This window comes from Agrilus planipennis, unplaced genomic scaffold (assembly GCF_000699045.2).
Source record: "Agrilus planipennis isolate EAB-ADULT unplaced genomic scaffold, Apla_2.0 scaffold123, whole genome shotgun sequence".
In the NCBI taxonomy this organism is placed as follows: Eukaryota; Metazoa; Arthropoda; class Insecta; order Coleoptera; family Buprestidae; genus Agrilus; species Agrilus planipennis.
In genome coordinates, this window is record NW_020438894.1 from 711,379 (window position 1) to 725,230 (window position 13,852).

General features: G+C 36.5%; 1 protein-coding gene across 2 annotated transcripts in view; it reads left to right on the forward strand.

The window, feature by feature from the left end:
- Positions 1 to 3,117: 3,117 nt before the first annotated feature.
- LOC108739416 (transcription factor collier) overlaps positions 3,118 to 13,852 on the forward strand; it is a 38,211-nt gene continuing 27,476 nt past the window's right edge. The window contains exons 1-4 of one of the 2 annotated variants that reach the window (XM_025973085.1): positions 3,118 to 3,450; positions 6,807 to 6,960; positions 7,139 to 7,202; positions 11,420 to 11,475. In XM_025973085.1, the coding sequence (XP_025828870.1) occupies positions 3,308 to 3,450; positions 6,807 to 6,960; positions 7,139 to 7,202; positions 11,420 to 11,475 (417 nt within the window). In that variant the 5' untranslated portion in view covers positions 3,118 to 3,307. The remainder of the gene's footprint in view (positions 3,451 to 6,806; positions 6,961 to 7,138; positions 7,203 to 11,419; positions 11,476 to 13,852) is intronic. The other variant, XM_025973084.1, reaches the window with a different exon arrangement.

Genomic DNA, 13,852 nt, shown 5'->3' on the forward strand with positions numbered 1-13,852 from the left:
AGAAGGTGTCCTACCAACCTATCTCGCCTATTTTTTATTGACTTCCATAGAGTCCTCTGTTCTCCTATTCTTTCCAATACCTCTTCATTTCTAATCTTTTCTACCCACGATATCCTCATCATCCGCCTATAACACCACATTTCGAACGCTTCGCGCAGGCTTACATAAATCAAATAATCTTATCTAAATTACTTTTGGTTAGTATTTCATCCCCAAAATTGAACCTCAATAAGTCTTAGATATATGTACCTAGGCACCATAGTTTCGTTAATCTAATTGCACGAACGATTGAAATGTGAAACGTCTCTGACGTTCGGTAGAGGTTAATTTAAAGAAATTTGTAATTCTAATAAAAATTCTTCTTGTTGGTTGTAAGAAATTAACGGAGCATTTCAAGAGGGTAGAACGTGGATGGGGTCTAATAAAGAAGATTGGACTTAACGCTTCTTAAATTCCCGATGCAGAGCACGACGTTCTGCTAGAGCCAGCCAGATTTTATTACTTCGCTTTCTTTTAACGATTCGCAAGGATGTCGAAGGTTTTTACTCCGAAGCAGCTACTATTGCCACTTTTGTAGGTACTAGATACTACATCAAGCACAAAAAACTGATTCAGTAGTTACAATTTCCGAAAACTTATTGAACAACGACAAAATCAATACACCAGCTACATGCACGTACTATTGAAACAACAGAGGAACTTCCCTTTTAAAAAAAAAAAATAAGTTAATCATCTCAATACGGTCCCATTTCGCTTCAGTATTTTTTTTCTTTCGCTAAACCATGCGGCCGTTAAAGAAGTAAATAATTAATCCATTTTAAATTTATGTGAGCATACCAAAACATTAGGAGCTTACTGAATGCTAGGGTTTTCCTCGATTGACAACATTTTTTCATCACGTCTGTAACAGAAGCAGAATTGAAAGAGGAATTTTACTTTAAAATAACTGCCTTAAAATCAGTAAACCTCAAAATATATTCAGTATAAGCTTTTAACAGTCTTAAGATCTTTTACATAGAAATATTCTGTTCCTAAATACGTATCTACACTATTAAAACTTGTAATTCAAAAAGATAAAGAAGTATTTCATTAATATTATCTAGTGTCTCTTAAAACACACAAGTGAGAATTCCATTTCCATTTACTTGATGTTTGAATTACATAACTACAAGTCTCGTAGTGATAATGTAGGTATTGCAAGTATTAATTCTTGTTTTGTTTGCTGATTCTCGCTGACGACGTTCATTTTTTGAACATGCTGGTATTTTCGAAAGCATGTCTTCATGAAAAAGACGCCTGCAAGATAAGCAATGGTGTGAAAATGCGATAAAGAGCGTGCATATTCAAAAATTCGCTCCTCTTCCAAATAGATTCGTGAACGTTTCGGTGGCGTCGTAGCTCCGGATCCTGGCGTCCTTGTCGAAAGGACGCTGGAAACGTCGCAGCTTCCGCCAATCCGTCGTTAAGTAAACGTTAAGGGTAATCGCCACAAGAGACCAGCACCGTTGATTCCTGTCGTTCCCTTACGTCCCTAACACCCGCTTGGCCCATCCCTCCTTTCAAATTCAAATTGTCCTGGCGGTAACGACACCACGGGGTGTATCAGACCATGACGTTAACTACTTTCATTGGCCTTTAGGAGAATCTGAAAAGCTTTAGGATTGGGCAGCAGGAGTCCAGAGACCGCCCACGGTTCTCTGTAGGCGCCTCCGACGCCCGACGTCGCTGCGGTCTCAGGAGGAGTGGCGCCTCAACCCTCAGGAGGCAAGTCATCCTCCGAAGGACGACTCGAGAGGACGCAATCTATCGGCCATTCGGTGCTTATCAGTTGTCCCAGTCGGGTTGGTTACGAGCGAGTTGTTTGGACCCGACGAGACTGACGCGTCCTAGTTGTGCCCAGTTGCGGCAAGGACCACCGTCGGGATTCGGCGGCGGAATGTGTGTCTTTGTTGCTTTCTCGTTGCGTCTTTCTTTTCTTCGAGTTCGAAGGACGGTGTCTCGCGTGAGTTTTTTTCGTGAAGGTGTCCCAAGGTACTTGTTTTTCTCTCGGGACTGTTTGTTGTGAAAAAAAACTCCATTTCACTAGACAACAACGCATGAGCAAAACTTAAAGGTATGATTTTCGCCTGAAAACGTCTTTATTTAATATTTAACTTGCATAAACAAAACTTGCAGCAAAGCCTGATTCCTTCCTCGTCATGTTTCCCAATGTTCCATTACAATTTATTAAGCTTCTTCGTTCGGACAGAGACATTCACAATCTCATTATCAACTACATATTTTGGCTTTTGATTCTCTTTTTTCAAATATTTTGTAGGCAAATCCTTAGAAAATAATAAAATTTTTTTTAGAGGTATTTGTAAAAAAATCGTTATAGATTTTTCCAAATAAGCTTCAAAAAAAAAATTGACTAATTATTGTTAGACGGAATTTATCAGGGTAATTTTTGAATCGAAAATGAAAACTACAAAAATTCTTCTAAAACCCTCAAATCATTTATTAAAAAACCTGCAAGTTTTTGTAATTGACGACCAGTTTTATTAGAAGGTTGTAAAAATAACTAAAAATCCACTTACGTATGAATGTTTTTCTATACAATTATACCTTTCTTATTATTATTTCTTCTAAATGTTTTTATTACATTTTTTATAAATATTATCATAGAATATTAAACATCATTAATAAACACAATCTCATTCGCAAGTGTTTTGTTTCATCTAACTTGAAATATCCTTTTTCTGAATGATTTTTTTAACATTACAAATTTTACAAATTATGGTATTACAGACATGCGTTTGCTAAAGTCATATGCGTTCAATTTGTCACTACTTAATATAATGGTATTACTAACATGCTTCTGACTAAGTTTTTGTTTCTTGAAAAATGTGTCCGATCTTTTGTCAAATTTGTTATGAACGTTTTCCTTTACATTACTGCATTTGACCAAAACAGCAGAATTTGCGTCGGTAATCATATCATAAATACCTACCTGCGATTTTACCGTTCCATTTCAGATTTGGAATATCTAAAAAGATTTTTAAGTCAAAGAGCAAAGGTGCGCGCGACCCGCGCCGTTGCTGAATACCTACAGGGTGTCTGATCGTCGCGGTGTTGATCACCAGCAGTCAAAACGCGGTCCGACGATAGTGGCGGTTCCGCGGATCGCGGGGTTGGTGGGGGTGGCTATCCGTCGGCGTCACCGTGGCCAGCCCTGTCGCTTCCCGCACCGGCCGACCTGGACCCTGTAGCGGCCGCGTGGGGTCGAAAACTGTACCCCGGTTCGGGTGGACCCACTCGACCCGGGCTAATGTTCGGACTGCACCATCACCAAGATGCCACTGCCGGTTTACACCATCATCATCATCATCAGCCTAGGGGACCCAGTCTCAAAGAGGAACCTCTTACCGCCGCTCGGTCCTGGATGAGTACTTCTATTCAGGACCCGAATGCGTAAGTATCGATTACAGTGCGGCGTACAGTGTAAGTTATCATACTCATTTGTTCGGAAATGAAGTCCTTTGTTTCAACTTCCAATAGATCATAAATAAATGTCAAATGAATATGAATAAATATTTTATTTACTTTTCGACATAATCAGTTCGACGAACACGCATATGTTGTAGGTACGTGTAGGTAGACAAGCTTTCCAATACCCTGTTCGCATAAAATGTTACCGTCAGTTAATTTAAACAAATGGGTCTTGATGTTGTCCTGAAGCTCCCCGTTAGTTTGGAAACGTTGCTCCCTTAGTCAATTCTTCAAATGGTTGCGTTGCACAGTTTTTTCATGGTTTAGAGCAATTCTACAAGCCAGCATTTACCTTTTTGTTTTGAATGGTTCTCCAACTTAGCGCCGGGTGATTCTGATCTTTTCCCTCTTTTTTTTGATTCCAAACACTGACGAAGAGTTTCCAGACAAGGCCAAAAAAACTCGTTTAAATACATTGATGGTAATATTTCAGGATATTTCAAAGCTTGCTCACATCAAGTACGACAAATGCCTCAATAATCGTCCCTCGAAGTTGTAATTGGATAAATACATGAACAAACGAACCGTCTTAAGATTTGTTGAGTACACTTTGTAACCATTGGCGTAGCGGATTGTACGTATTAGGGTTCCGGTTCCCGAATGAAGCAAATATTCGGATTTTCCTCTGTGAAGAGAGTCGGAACCAGTAACGACGTCAGCCTTTTAGCACATTTATTTCATGCGGCCAATTGAGTACGCTATATAATGAACCAAATGGACACTAACAGGCGCCAATAGTTGGGTGATTATATTGAAATACGTCGCCTGAAACGAAATATTCGGATTTGATTTATCGGTGCCACCCTACACTCATTCGCCGCGTGAAATACGTCTTGCGATAAGGGGATTTAATGGCTTCATTTGCGCTCTATAACTACCAGATTTACGCATTTTACTCGACTATTTTCTACGTTGCACTCCGTTTTCAAACGTAATGTTACGCCTAATGAAAATTGTTATGTTTGAAACGAAATAACAGTTAATTCCGAATTAAGGTAATAAATAAACGTTTACACCATACACTTACCATTACACCTTTGATGAAGAAGAGGGTTAATCTGAATCTCCTTCGAGAACAAATATTACAATTCTTTCTGTTTGAAAGCTGATACTTGCCAAATAAAGATTTGCTATGCGGTCTAATCCTAATTGTATTTCGATATTAGTGAGGGCAGGGAATTTATGGTATGAACCATCGCCACTAGCTACTCAACTCGACTTTAAATCCCAAGCAACTGTAAAACTTTGGGGACTCTGCAAGTTATGTATGCTGTACCCATTACATTTCTCTTATTTTTGAAACGGATAATGCCAACATCGAGTTTGTTTGTCGAAAGTACTTAGGGAGGGGAACATTTGACGAATTTATAGCACATAGTTTTGTCATGTCCCATGTTTGCGTAAGTCCGGAAATTAATAAGTTATCGTTGATGAACTCATGAACTGTCAGGTTAACAAATAACTGCCTCGTTTTCAACTCAATTAATTGAGCAATGTCGACAGTGTCAGTCAAACTACGCGTCAAGCGCTCATTAGTCATTCATCTCTCTTTCTCTCATTTTGCCTTGGTGCTCTCGCATCATCGATAGATAACAGCGGCAAGCAAGATAGAGGCTACTGGTTGGCGACGAAGGGGTTGCAACGATACCACACCGGGTGATGTACGCTCATGTTTTGTTTCGTGGCTTCAGGACGACTATTCCGATAATTACTACTGCTAGGTTAATTACCCGTAGCTGTGACACTCCTTGTTTGTTCAAATTACCTGTGGTAACTCTGCCTTCTTAAGCTTCGTGTTCGTTCATCATAACGCGGTTATTAATCAAAATTTCAGATAATGCCAACCGTTTTATGCATGACGTGTCCTGTTTTCTGCTTGTCTATGAATTTACTTGGATTTATATTTATAAAAGTTACCCCAAAGAAAGGTCTTTTTATTTTACGGTCCGTAGTACCTACATAATGCCGTACTATGCGGCACTACCTGTCAAAGATTCAAAAAATTTAAATCAAATGTCCAGCCATTCTTGCAGTTTGATCGAGAGTTTACAATAACAACATACGGTTTCACCTCTATTCGTTTAAACCCTGCTCTATTTCGGGAATGCATGCACAGAAATTCCGAATGGGGAAAGAAAAATGTGTATTCACACTTAGGCGAGATTAGTTTTCATGTTTGTGGGGAGTTAGATCGTCTTGGTCAATAGATTTCACAATTCTTTGATCATTCGTTCGTTTAGTGCATATGATATTAGTGGCGTTCCTACTGTTCTCTTACTAGAAATAGAATAGGGACAATTTAGAAATCTGCCCGTACCTAATGTTGGAAAATGAATTTCAAGGAGACTTTTCACAACATCTGAAATTTAATTATTCTAAAAGTTGATATCCCTCGGATATACTCACTCATGTTGCATATTATATTAACGAGTAGTGATTGTGAAAGTAATATTTCAAAATAGGTTTAGTAGGTACGTTTAACTTCAGCAATAGAAAATCTATTGAGATGTAAAATTCTAGTTTATGTTTACCTTTCTCAATGTAGTTTACAGGGCCAAAGGAATTGATAACAATACCTACATGGAAATTGTTTGAAGAGAGATACATGTAGGTACATGTAGGGACGTTCAAAGTTAGTATTTAGTTTTGCTAGTATATTTGTCCGCTTGTGATTATTTGAACTTTATAAAATTGTATTTTCCATTGTCATTGTTTAACATTTTAATTTTATTCATTAAACACTTTCTAAAAATAGTGGAGCTGGATTCGTTTTTATTCACCCTAGACAACAACGGAAAAAAGCCTACAGTATTAACAAAAATAAACTAAGTACTTCAACGCTTATCACTTGGTAACATTTTCATTTTTTATAACATCTGAAATTTTATGGGGCTTAACATTCACCAGACCTCGGAAAAATCCTATTATACATAAGCAGATGTCATAATTCCTGAGGTTTTTGGTTCAACTCAGGAATTTTTCTAACAGCATAAATGTATCCTAAAGATAAAGGCTTTTGTTTGGATAATGCCTTCATTTTTCGGTATCAACTTTGAAACTGCAATAAAGCTGATGGTAACTCGACTGAATGTTAGGTGCGCCCTGCTAATTAATTTGGGATTTTAATAATTTATCGTTGTTTGATGATGCCGAGAAATGTAATGCGGTTTCGTTAGGTGAGTCAACTGAAATAAGAATGATCTTAGGCATCTCTATTAAAGTTGATGATGATGAAAAAGAATCGTTCAACTAGAGAAAATAAAGAATTTTATTTATAGAATTGGTGTCGGCAGGGCCCACTTTGAAAAGCAACCACCGAGCAACCTTCGGAAATCCAACTTTTTCCATTTCGTCATCGCTTTATACGACAGAGCCGGACAGCCAATTGAAATTGAAAGGACAGCCTTCATTGGATTTATTGAAAAGGATCAGGTTTGTTATTTTAGTTTTTATGAGATGTCTAGTGTATTGTCAAGTAATCGGCAAAGTAAAAATACACTCCCGAAACAAAACAATTTTAAAGAAATAAAAAATGAAAACCTTTTTGTTTACAAAAGCTTTATATTGTTCGAAAGGTGTGTGTATCTACAGCTTCTAATTTACTTTTCAGGAAGCAGACGGACAAAAGACAAATAATGGTATCCAATATAGATTACAACTTCTTTATGCCAATGGTAAGTTGCTTGACCACTACAACTTTATTAGGCTCCAAAATGATTTTAAAAAATAATAATCTTCAGCAGTAGGTACCTACTCAATAACGGGAACGTATAAAAAAGCTTGTTGTGTCGACGTCAAATATACTTCAGAATATAGAAATCTCTCGGAAAATAAGTATAGTAACTTTATTAAGAGATCGTGCGTGGACGTCGGTTACTCAAAGAGATAGGTTCAGCATGTTTTCTATCTTCCATACTACCTGGTATTATGTATGTGATATACATCGTGCAAAGCTATATAGCTATGTCTTCCGTTCAACTTTAGTTAAATACCTACACTTAAAACAATGCAATCTACATCAGGCGCGGTTCTTAAGGGGCATCGTATTTTCAACATCTCACTCGTTGTCATTATTTTCTGGTTTGGTTCATACAGACTAGGTATTGTGTAACAATAAATTGGTCTTTTCTACCGTACAATATATTAAGAAAAAAGGGAACAAGCAAAAGTCCCTGTTTGCCGGTTCACTTAATTAATTGCGGATCTAATTAAAAGTCGCGTTTAATCCGACATTCTTCTTCTTTATTCCATGAACGCCACAAATGTTGGTATATCCACCGGTCCTTATACAGTCGTCTCTTTACGGCGGACAAGTGTAAATGTAGTTTTTCTTGACCGTATAAAAGGAAAGAACGCTACTACACGCATTTCGCGCTTCAGCTCTGCCGATGATAATAAAATGAATTGCTAATGGCAAGCAAATGAATAAATTAATTCGTAACGTGTGCACGTTTTCGTTGAAACAACGTAAATGGAAAAGTCGTTTTCGGGTGCTGTTTTTACTCTCGATATCTTTACACGACACATTCACAAATGGATTTTTAAAGTAAATAATTAATATCTACTATATATATAGTTACATGTTTTAAAAACTTTTACCTAAATTGCTTAATTCGAGTCAAAAGTTTTTTATTGGTATAGGATTTCAAATAGCTCAAAAATATATACTCAATTTTTATCCAATTTATAAGAGTCAACCAAAATCAGGAGTCTGTTACAACTGTGGAGAGAACGGTCATATATGTTTTGCTAGTATATTTGTCCGCTTGTGATTATTTGAACTTTATAAAATTGTATTTTCCATTGTCATTGTTTAACGTTACCTATTATACAATTAATACATTTTTCGGAAGGACTTATTGTGAAGAGTGACATAAATATGATTTTAATTGTTCTGCACAAACTTGATACAGTTAAATCAATTTTCATTTGGTAACATTTTCATTTTTTATAACATCTGAAATTTTATGGGGCTTAACATTCACCAGACCTCGGAAAAATCCTATTATACATAAGCAGATGTCATAATTCCTGAGGTTTTTGGTTCAACTCAGGAATTTTTCTAACAGCATAAATGTATCCTAAAGATAAAGGCTTTTGTTTGGATAATGCCTTCATTTTTCGGTATCAACTTTGAAACTGCAATAAAGCTGATGGTAACTCGACTGAATGTTAGGTGCGCCCTGCTAATTAATTTGGGATTTTAATAATTTATCGTTGTTTGATGATGCCGAGAAATGTAATGCGGTTTCGTTAGGTGAGTCAACTGAAATAAGAATGATCTTAGGCATCTCTATTAAAGTTGATGATGATGAAAAAGAATCGTTCAACTAGAGAAAATAAAGAATTTTATTTATAGAATTGGTGTCGGCAGGGCCCACTTTGAAAAGCAACCACCGAGCAACCTTCGGAAATCCAACTTTTTCCATTTCGTCATCGCTTTATACGACAGAGCCGGACAGCCAATTGAAATTGAAAGGACAGCCTTCATTGGATTTATTGAAAAGGATCAGGTTTGTTATTTTAGTTTTTATGAGATGTCTAGTGTATTGTCAAGTAATCGGCAAAGTAAAAATACACTCCCGAAACAAAACAATTTTAAAGAAATAAAAAATGAAAACCTTTTTGTTTACAAAAGCTTTATATTGTTCGAAAGGTGTGTGTATCTACAGCTTCTAATTTACTTTTCAGGAAGCAGACGGACAAAAGACAAATAATGGTATCCAATATAGATTACAACTTCTTTATGCCAATGGTAAGTTGCTTGACCACTACAACTTTATTAGGCTCCAAAATGATTTTAAAAAATAATAATCTTCAGCAGTAGGTACCTACTCAATAACGGGAACGTATAAAAAAGCTTGTTGTGTCGACGTCAAATATACTTCAGAATATAGAAATCTCTCGGAAAATAAGTATAGTAACTTTATTAAGAGATCGTGCGTGGACGTCGGTTACTCAAAGAGATAGGTTCAGCATGTTTTCTATCTTCCATACTACCTGGTATTATGTATGTGATATACATCGTGCAAAGCTATATAGCTATGTCTTCCGTTCAACTTTAGTTAAATACCTACACTTAAAACAATGCAATCTACATCAGGCGCGGTTCTTAAGGGGCATCGTATTTTCAACATCTCACTCGTTGTCATTATTTTCTGGTTTGGTTCATACAGACTAGGTATTGTGTAACAATAAATTGGTCTTTTCTACCGTACAATATATTAAGAAAAAAGGGAACAAGCAAAAGTCCCTGTTTGCCGGTTCACTTAATTAATTGCGGATCTAATTAAAAGTCGCGTTTAATCCGACATTCTTCTTCTTTATTCCATGAACGCCACAAATGTTGGTATATCCACCGGTCCTTATACAGTCGTCTCTTTACGGCGGACAAGTGTAAATGTAGTTTTTCTTGACCGTATAAAAGGAAAGAACGCTACTACACGCATTTCGCGCTTCAGCTCTGCCGATGATAATAAAATGAATTGCTAATGGCAAGCAAATGAATAAATTAATTCGTAACGTGTGCACGTTTTCGTTGAAACAACGTAAATGGAAAAGTCGTTTTCGGGTGCTGTTTTTACTCTCGATATCTTTACACGACACATTCACAAATGGATTTTTAAAGTAAATAATTAATATCTACTATATATATAGTTACATGTTTTAAAAACTTTTACCTAAATTGCTTAATTCGAGTCAAAAGTTTTTTATTGGTATAGGATTTCAAATAGCTCAAAAATATATACTCAATTTTTATCCAATTTTGTATAAAATTCCAGCCCTTTAGACTGCAGTGTTAGTCAATAACTTGTGAATTAGAACTTCCAAATAGATTGAGGCCAGTCCTACAAACATTTAGCTCACGCCATAGCGCATTTTATCCGAATTTTCAATAATGCTTTTTTTAATAACATAGATTTCAAATAATTGGTTTCTTCTACGCAGGAGTCATAAGAAAATTGTAGAAATCTGACCATCAGGCCACGGGCGATATACCTAAATGAAGTTAAATAAACGTCGGTTACCTAATAATAATCGTTCTTTATTTTCGAAGGAATTTACATCTCTTGCTCTCAATTTTGTAAAATAGTTTATGGTTGCAACGAAGACCGTTAAAATGTAAACATGACCGAGGCAGCTCGAGAGATTTTCAGTAAAATATATGTAGAAACGCATAACATGTAGTGAACCGGAGCTGTATCTCATTTGCCATAGCACACCTCACTCAGCCGCGTCCCCGAGGAACACTCTTCCTCTCCTTATTTGTAATAAAATAACTCCGCAAATGCTCTCTCAGGACTCCAAAGATGGCGCACCCTCCGGCCTCGTCACCACCCGACTCTTTGTTCTCGCTTTATCGCACGTCCTCCCTCACCCCGGACTATTTCTTATCGAAGATTCCGGACTTAGTGGCCTCTCCATGTATACTGTATACGCCAACGCCAAGCTGATGCCTCTTTTACTACCTACCTACCCTATCTCAATACTTTGACGTCCATAATCTTACCCTCCGGCATGCGTATCTTGCCACCGAAAGACTACTATATCGCTGATCGCTGTTAGGAACGTTTCGAATTTTCTAACATTAGGATATTACAGGGTGGAGGTACATGTTGTGTCTTAAAATATTGTGACATATTAGAAACTGCTACTCACAATAAATCCAAACCTTCTCAATTGTAATTTTACAAACGATAACTGTTTCACAACAGTTTTAATGCAGCTACAGATTCAAAACAGTTTGAACAGAGTACATAAATATTTTAATAATAGTTATCTATCTAAATGCATTCTATTTCCAAAATGCTTTTGTAAACGATACCTACCTACTGCAATTCTGACGAAATATATAGGAATACTTTTACAAATGATAACTATTTCTTTGCAGGTGTAAGGCAAGAACAAGATATTTACGTAAGACTGATCGACTCAGTGACAAAACAGGTAAGCCATCAGAATCAATGTTTGTTTATTTTTTTGGTTGAACCTTTTTACTACTTTTGCTTAGGTCCATTTAACGGGTTTTCAAAAAGGCATATCTGTGTAAGATTTTAGGTGAGAAAATATGTCCCAAAATAAGGAAATCGGTTCAGATTGCTAACTACTTGCATTTCCGAATATGAAGAAACTATCAATATAGGTTGTATCTATGTAGTTCAACATTTGTAGGTAAAAGTTTGACTTTTATTTCTGATTTTCTGGCCATTGTTGATTATGGGTTCTTATGGTCTATATTTCGTCGACTGGCGTGGACAATATCTTCAGGAGCTCTTTCCAAAGTAATTCGTCGGAGTTTTTTTATTTTCGATCTTAATCTAGTTAAGCTTCACAAAATAACTCTGATTCAGTTGAAATACATTCGCTTTCGAAAATCTAAAACAAACGAATCGGTTGTATTAGAAATCTTCCTCTTAATAACTCGAATCAATTGGAATCGTTTATACGAAAAAAATACAGAATTAAAGGCAAAAAGGTACAAAAAACGGCAGAAAATGGAATTATCACTCAATATGCCATCTTTCTACTTCAATTTCCTGGAACAGAGTGAGAAGGCGGCGACCTGTAACTAATTCTGCTGTTAATTTTCAGTTAGACGATTCCGCAAAGGAATAATTAAATGAATTATGCAATAAGAAACAAATGCTACCTTATATATGTATGCCCATTTTATTATCTCTCTCTCTCTTCATTTGCTTCGCCTGTTGATTTACATTTTCAGAGCGCTTACTAACTATTCATTCTGCCGCGTTTCTCCTATCTACGCTGACTCTTAACTTAACCAAAGCAACGTAAAATTTAACAATTCTTCCTTAAACATTCTTTTGCTGATAAATCTTTTTGTTCAAATGAAATTACGGAACTTTGTCTATGATAAACATTTGCAATTTGATAAATATTTTCGTTACTTTGTTAGACAATTGTTAAATGGTTATTAAATTTTATAATAATGTGTAAAAATAATTGTATGATTATGTAATTGAGAGACAAAAGCACAAACATTAATCATTCAATGTTGATGTTGACCTTGTGTTTGAACGTATATCTGTATTTTAAAATTTTCGCAAGACAAGCGAACATCCGACAAGAAAAGGTCGTTTTTTTTCGTGTAATGTAATTTAGTATCTGCCTTCGAGAACGATAAGTCCGGCCGAAGCAATGATAACACAAGGATAATGTTCCTTAACTTTCAGTTGCTTTTCTATTACATCTGCGTGTGCATTCCTTCTATACCCAATTAGCTACCTGTGGATGGCGTTAGATTTATAAATGTAAAAAATTTGGGTAGTTAACCTTGATAAAGTCACTCCATGCCTAAATAATATTTTCACGTACATATGTATGTATATCCAACCCCCATTTATAATCGGCGCTTTTTCTTCATAATGTTTAATTAACAAGTACTTATCGAGTTTTTAAACTTTATCAAAATATAGCCTTTATCAGTCAAGGATAGTGTTGCTTCCTAATAACTACAATTCGTTTGTTACTTTTGTAGAGATTAACACCCTACATCAAAATAAGCAAACAAACAAAAATTTTAGTCTAAATACAAGCCTAGTCCAGATCAAAATCTATTTGTTAAAATAATTGTTATTACCGGACGTATCTACAAACGCATATTTAGTTGAGTCATTGAATTTTGTACGCGGCTTCCCGCGGTCAGCAACGTGACGGCTGGCGGACGTGATCAAAAGCGGCGTAGGTTATGTGGGCGCTTCGTCCGGCGTCGGCAGGGTAAACGCAATGATGATATCGTATACAGGCGTGATTAGGTCACGTGTCGGCCACGCGACACACAGTCCACAACGCGGACAACAGAGACGAACTACTCCATTCTCGTTATGTTCTTATCATAAAGCTGTTTAGCTGATCTATAAACACGTCCCGGAAAAATGAAGGCGAGGGACGAAATCCTGAAACATCGGCTTTTTATGCAGATTCGGTTGCGCAATGGCTGATGAAGAAGTTAATGGAATAATAGCGGAATAATCTGGGGAGAAACAGAAATAATTTGACAAATGGATATTCGTAACGAATCGAATACCGTCTTAAATATTGGCTAAAATTTAACATCCTTTGCTTATTTCAAATTGTTTGTCGCCTTTAATAAAAATAAGTCACTTCTATGCTCGCGAACGGTTAATTTAGAAATTCGAAAAAGGTTGTTAAAGGTGTATGTATGGAAAACGGCGTTGTACGGGTGCGAAACATGGACAGTGGGAGCGGCGGAAAAGAAAAGGTTAGAAGCGTTCGAAATGTGGTGTTATAGGCGGATGATGAGGATATCGTGGGTAGAAAAGGTTAGAAATGAAGAGGTATT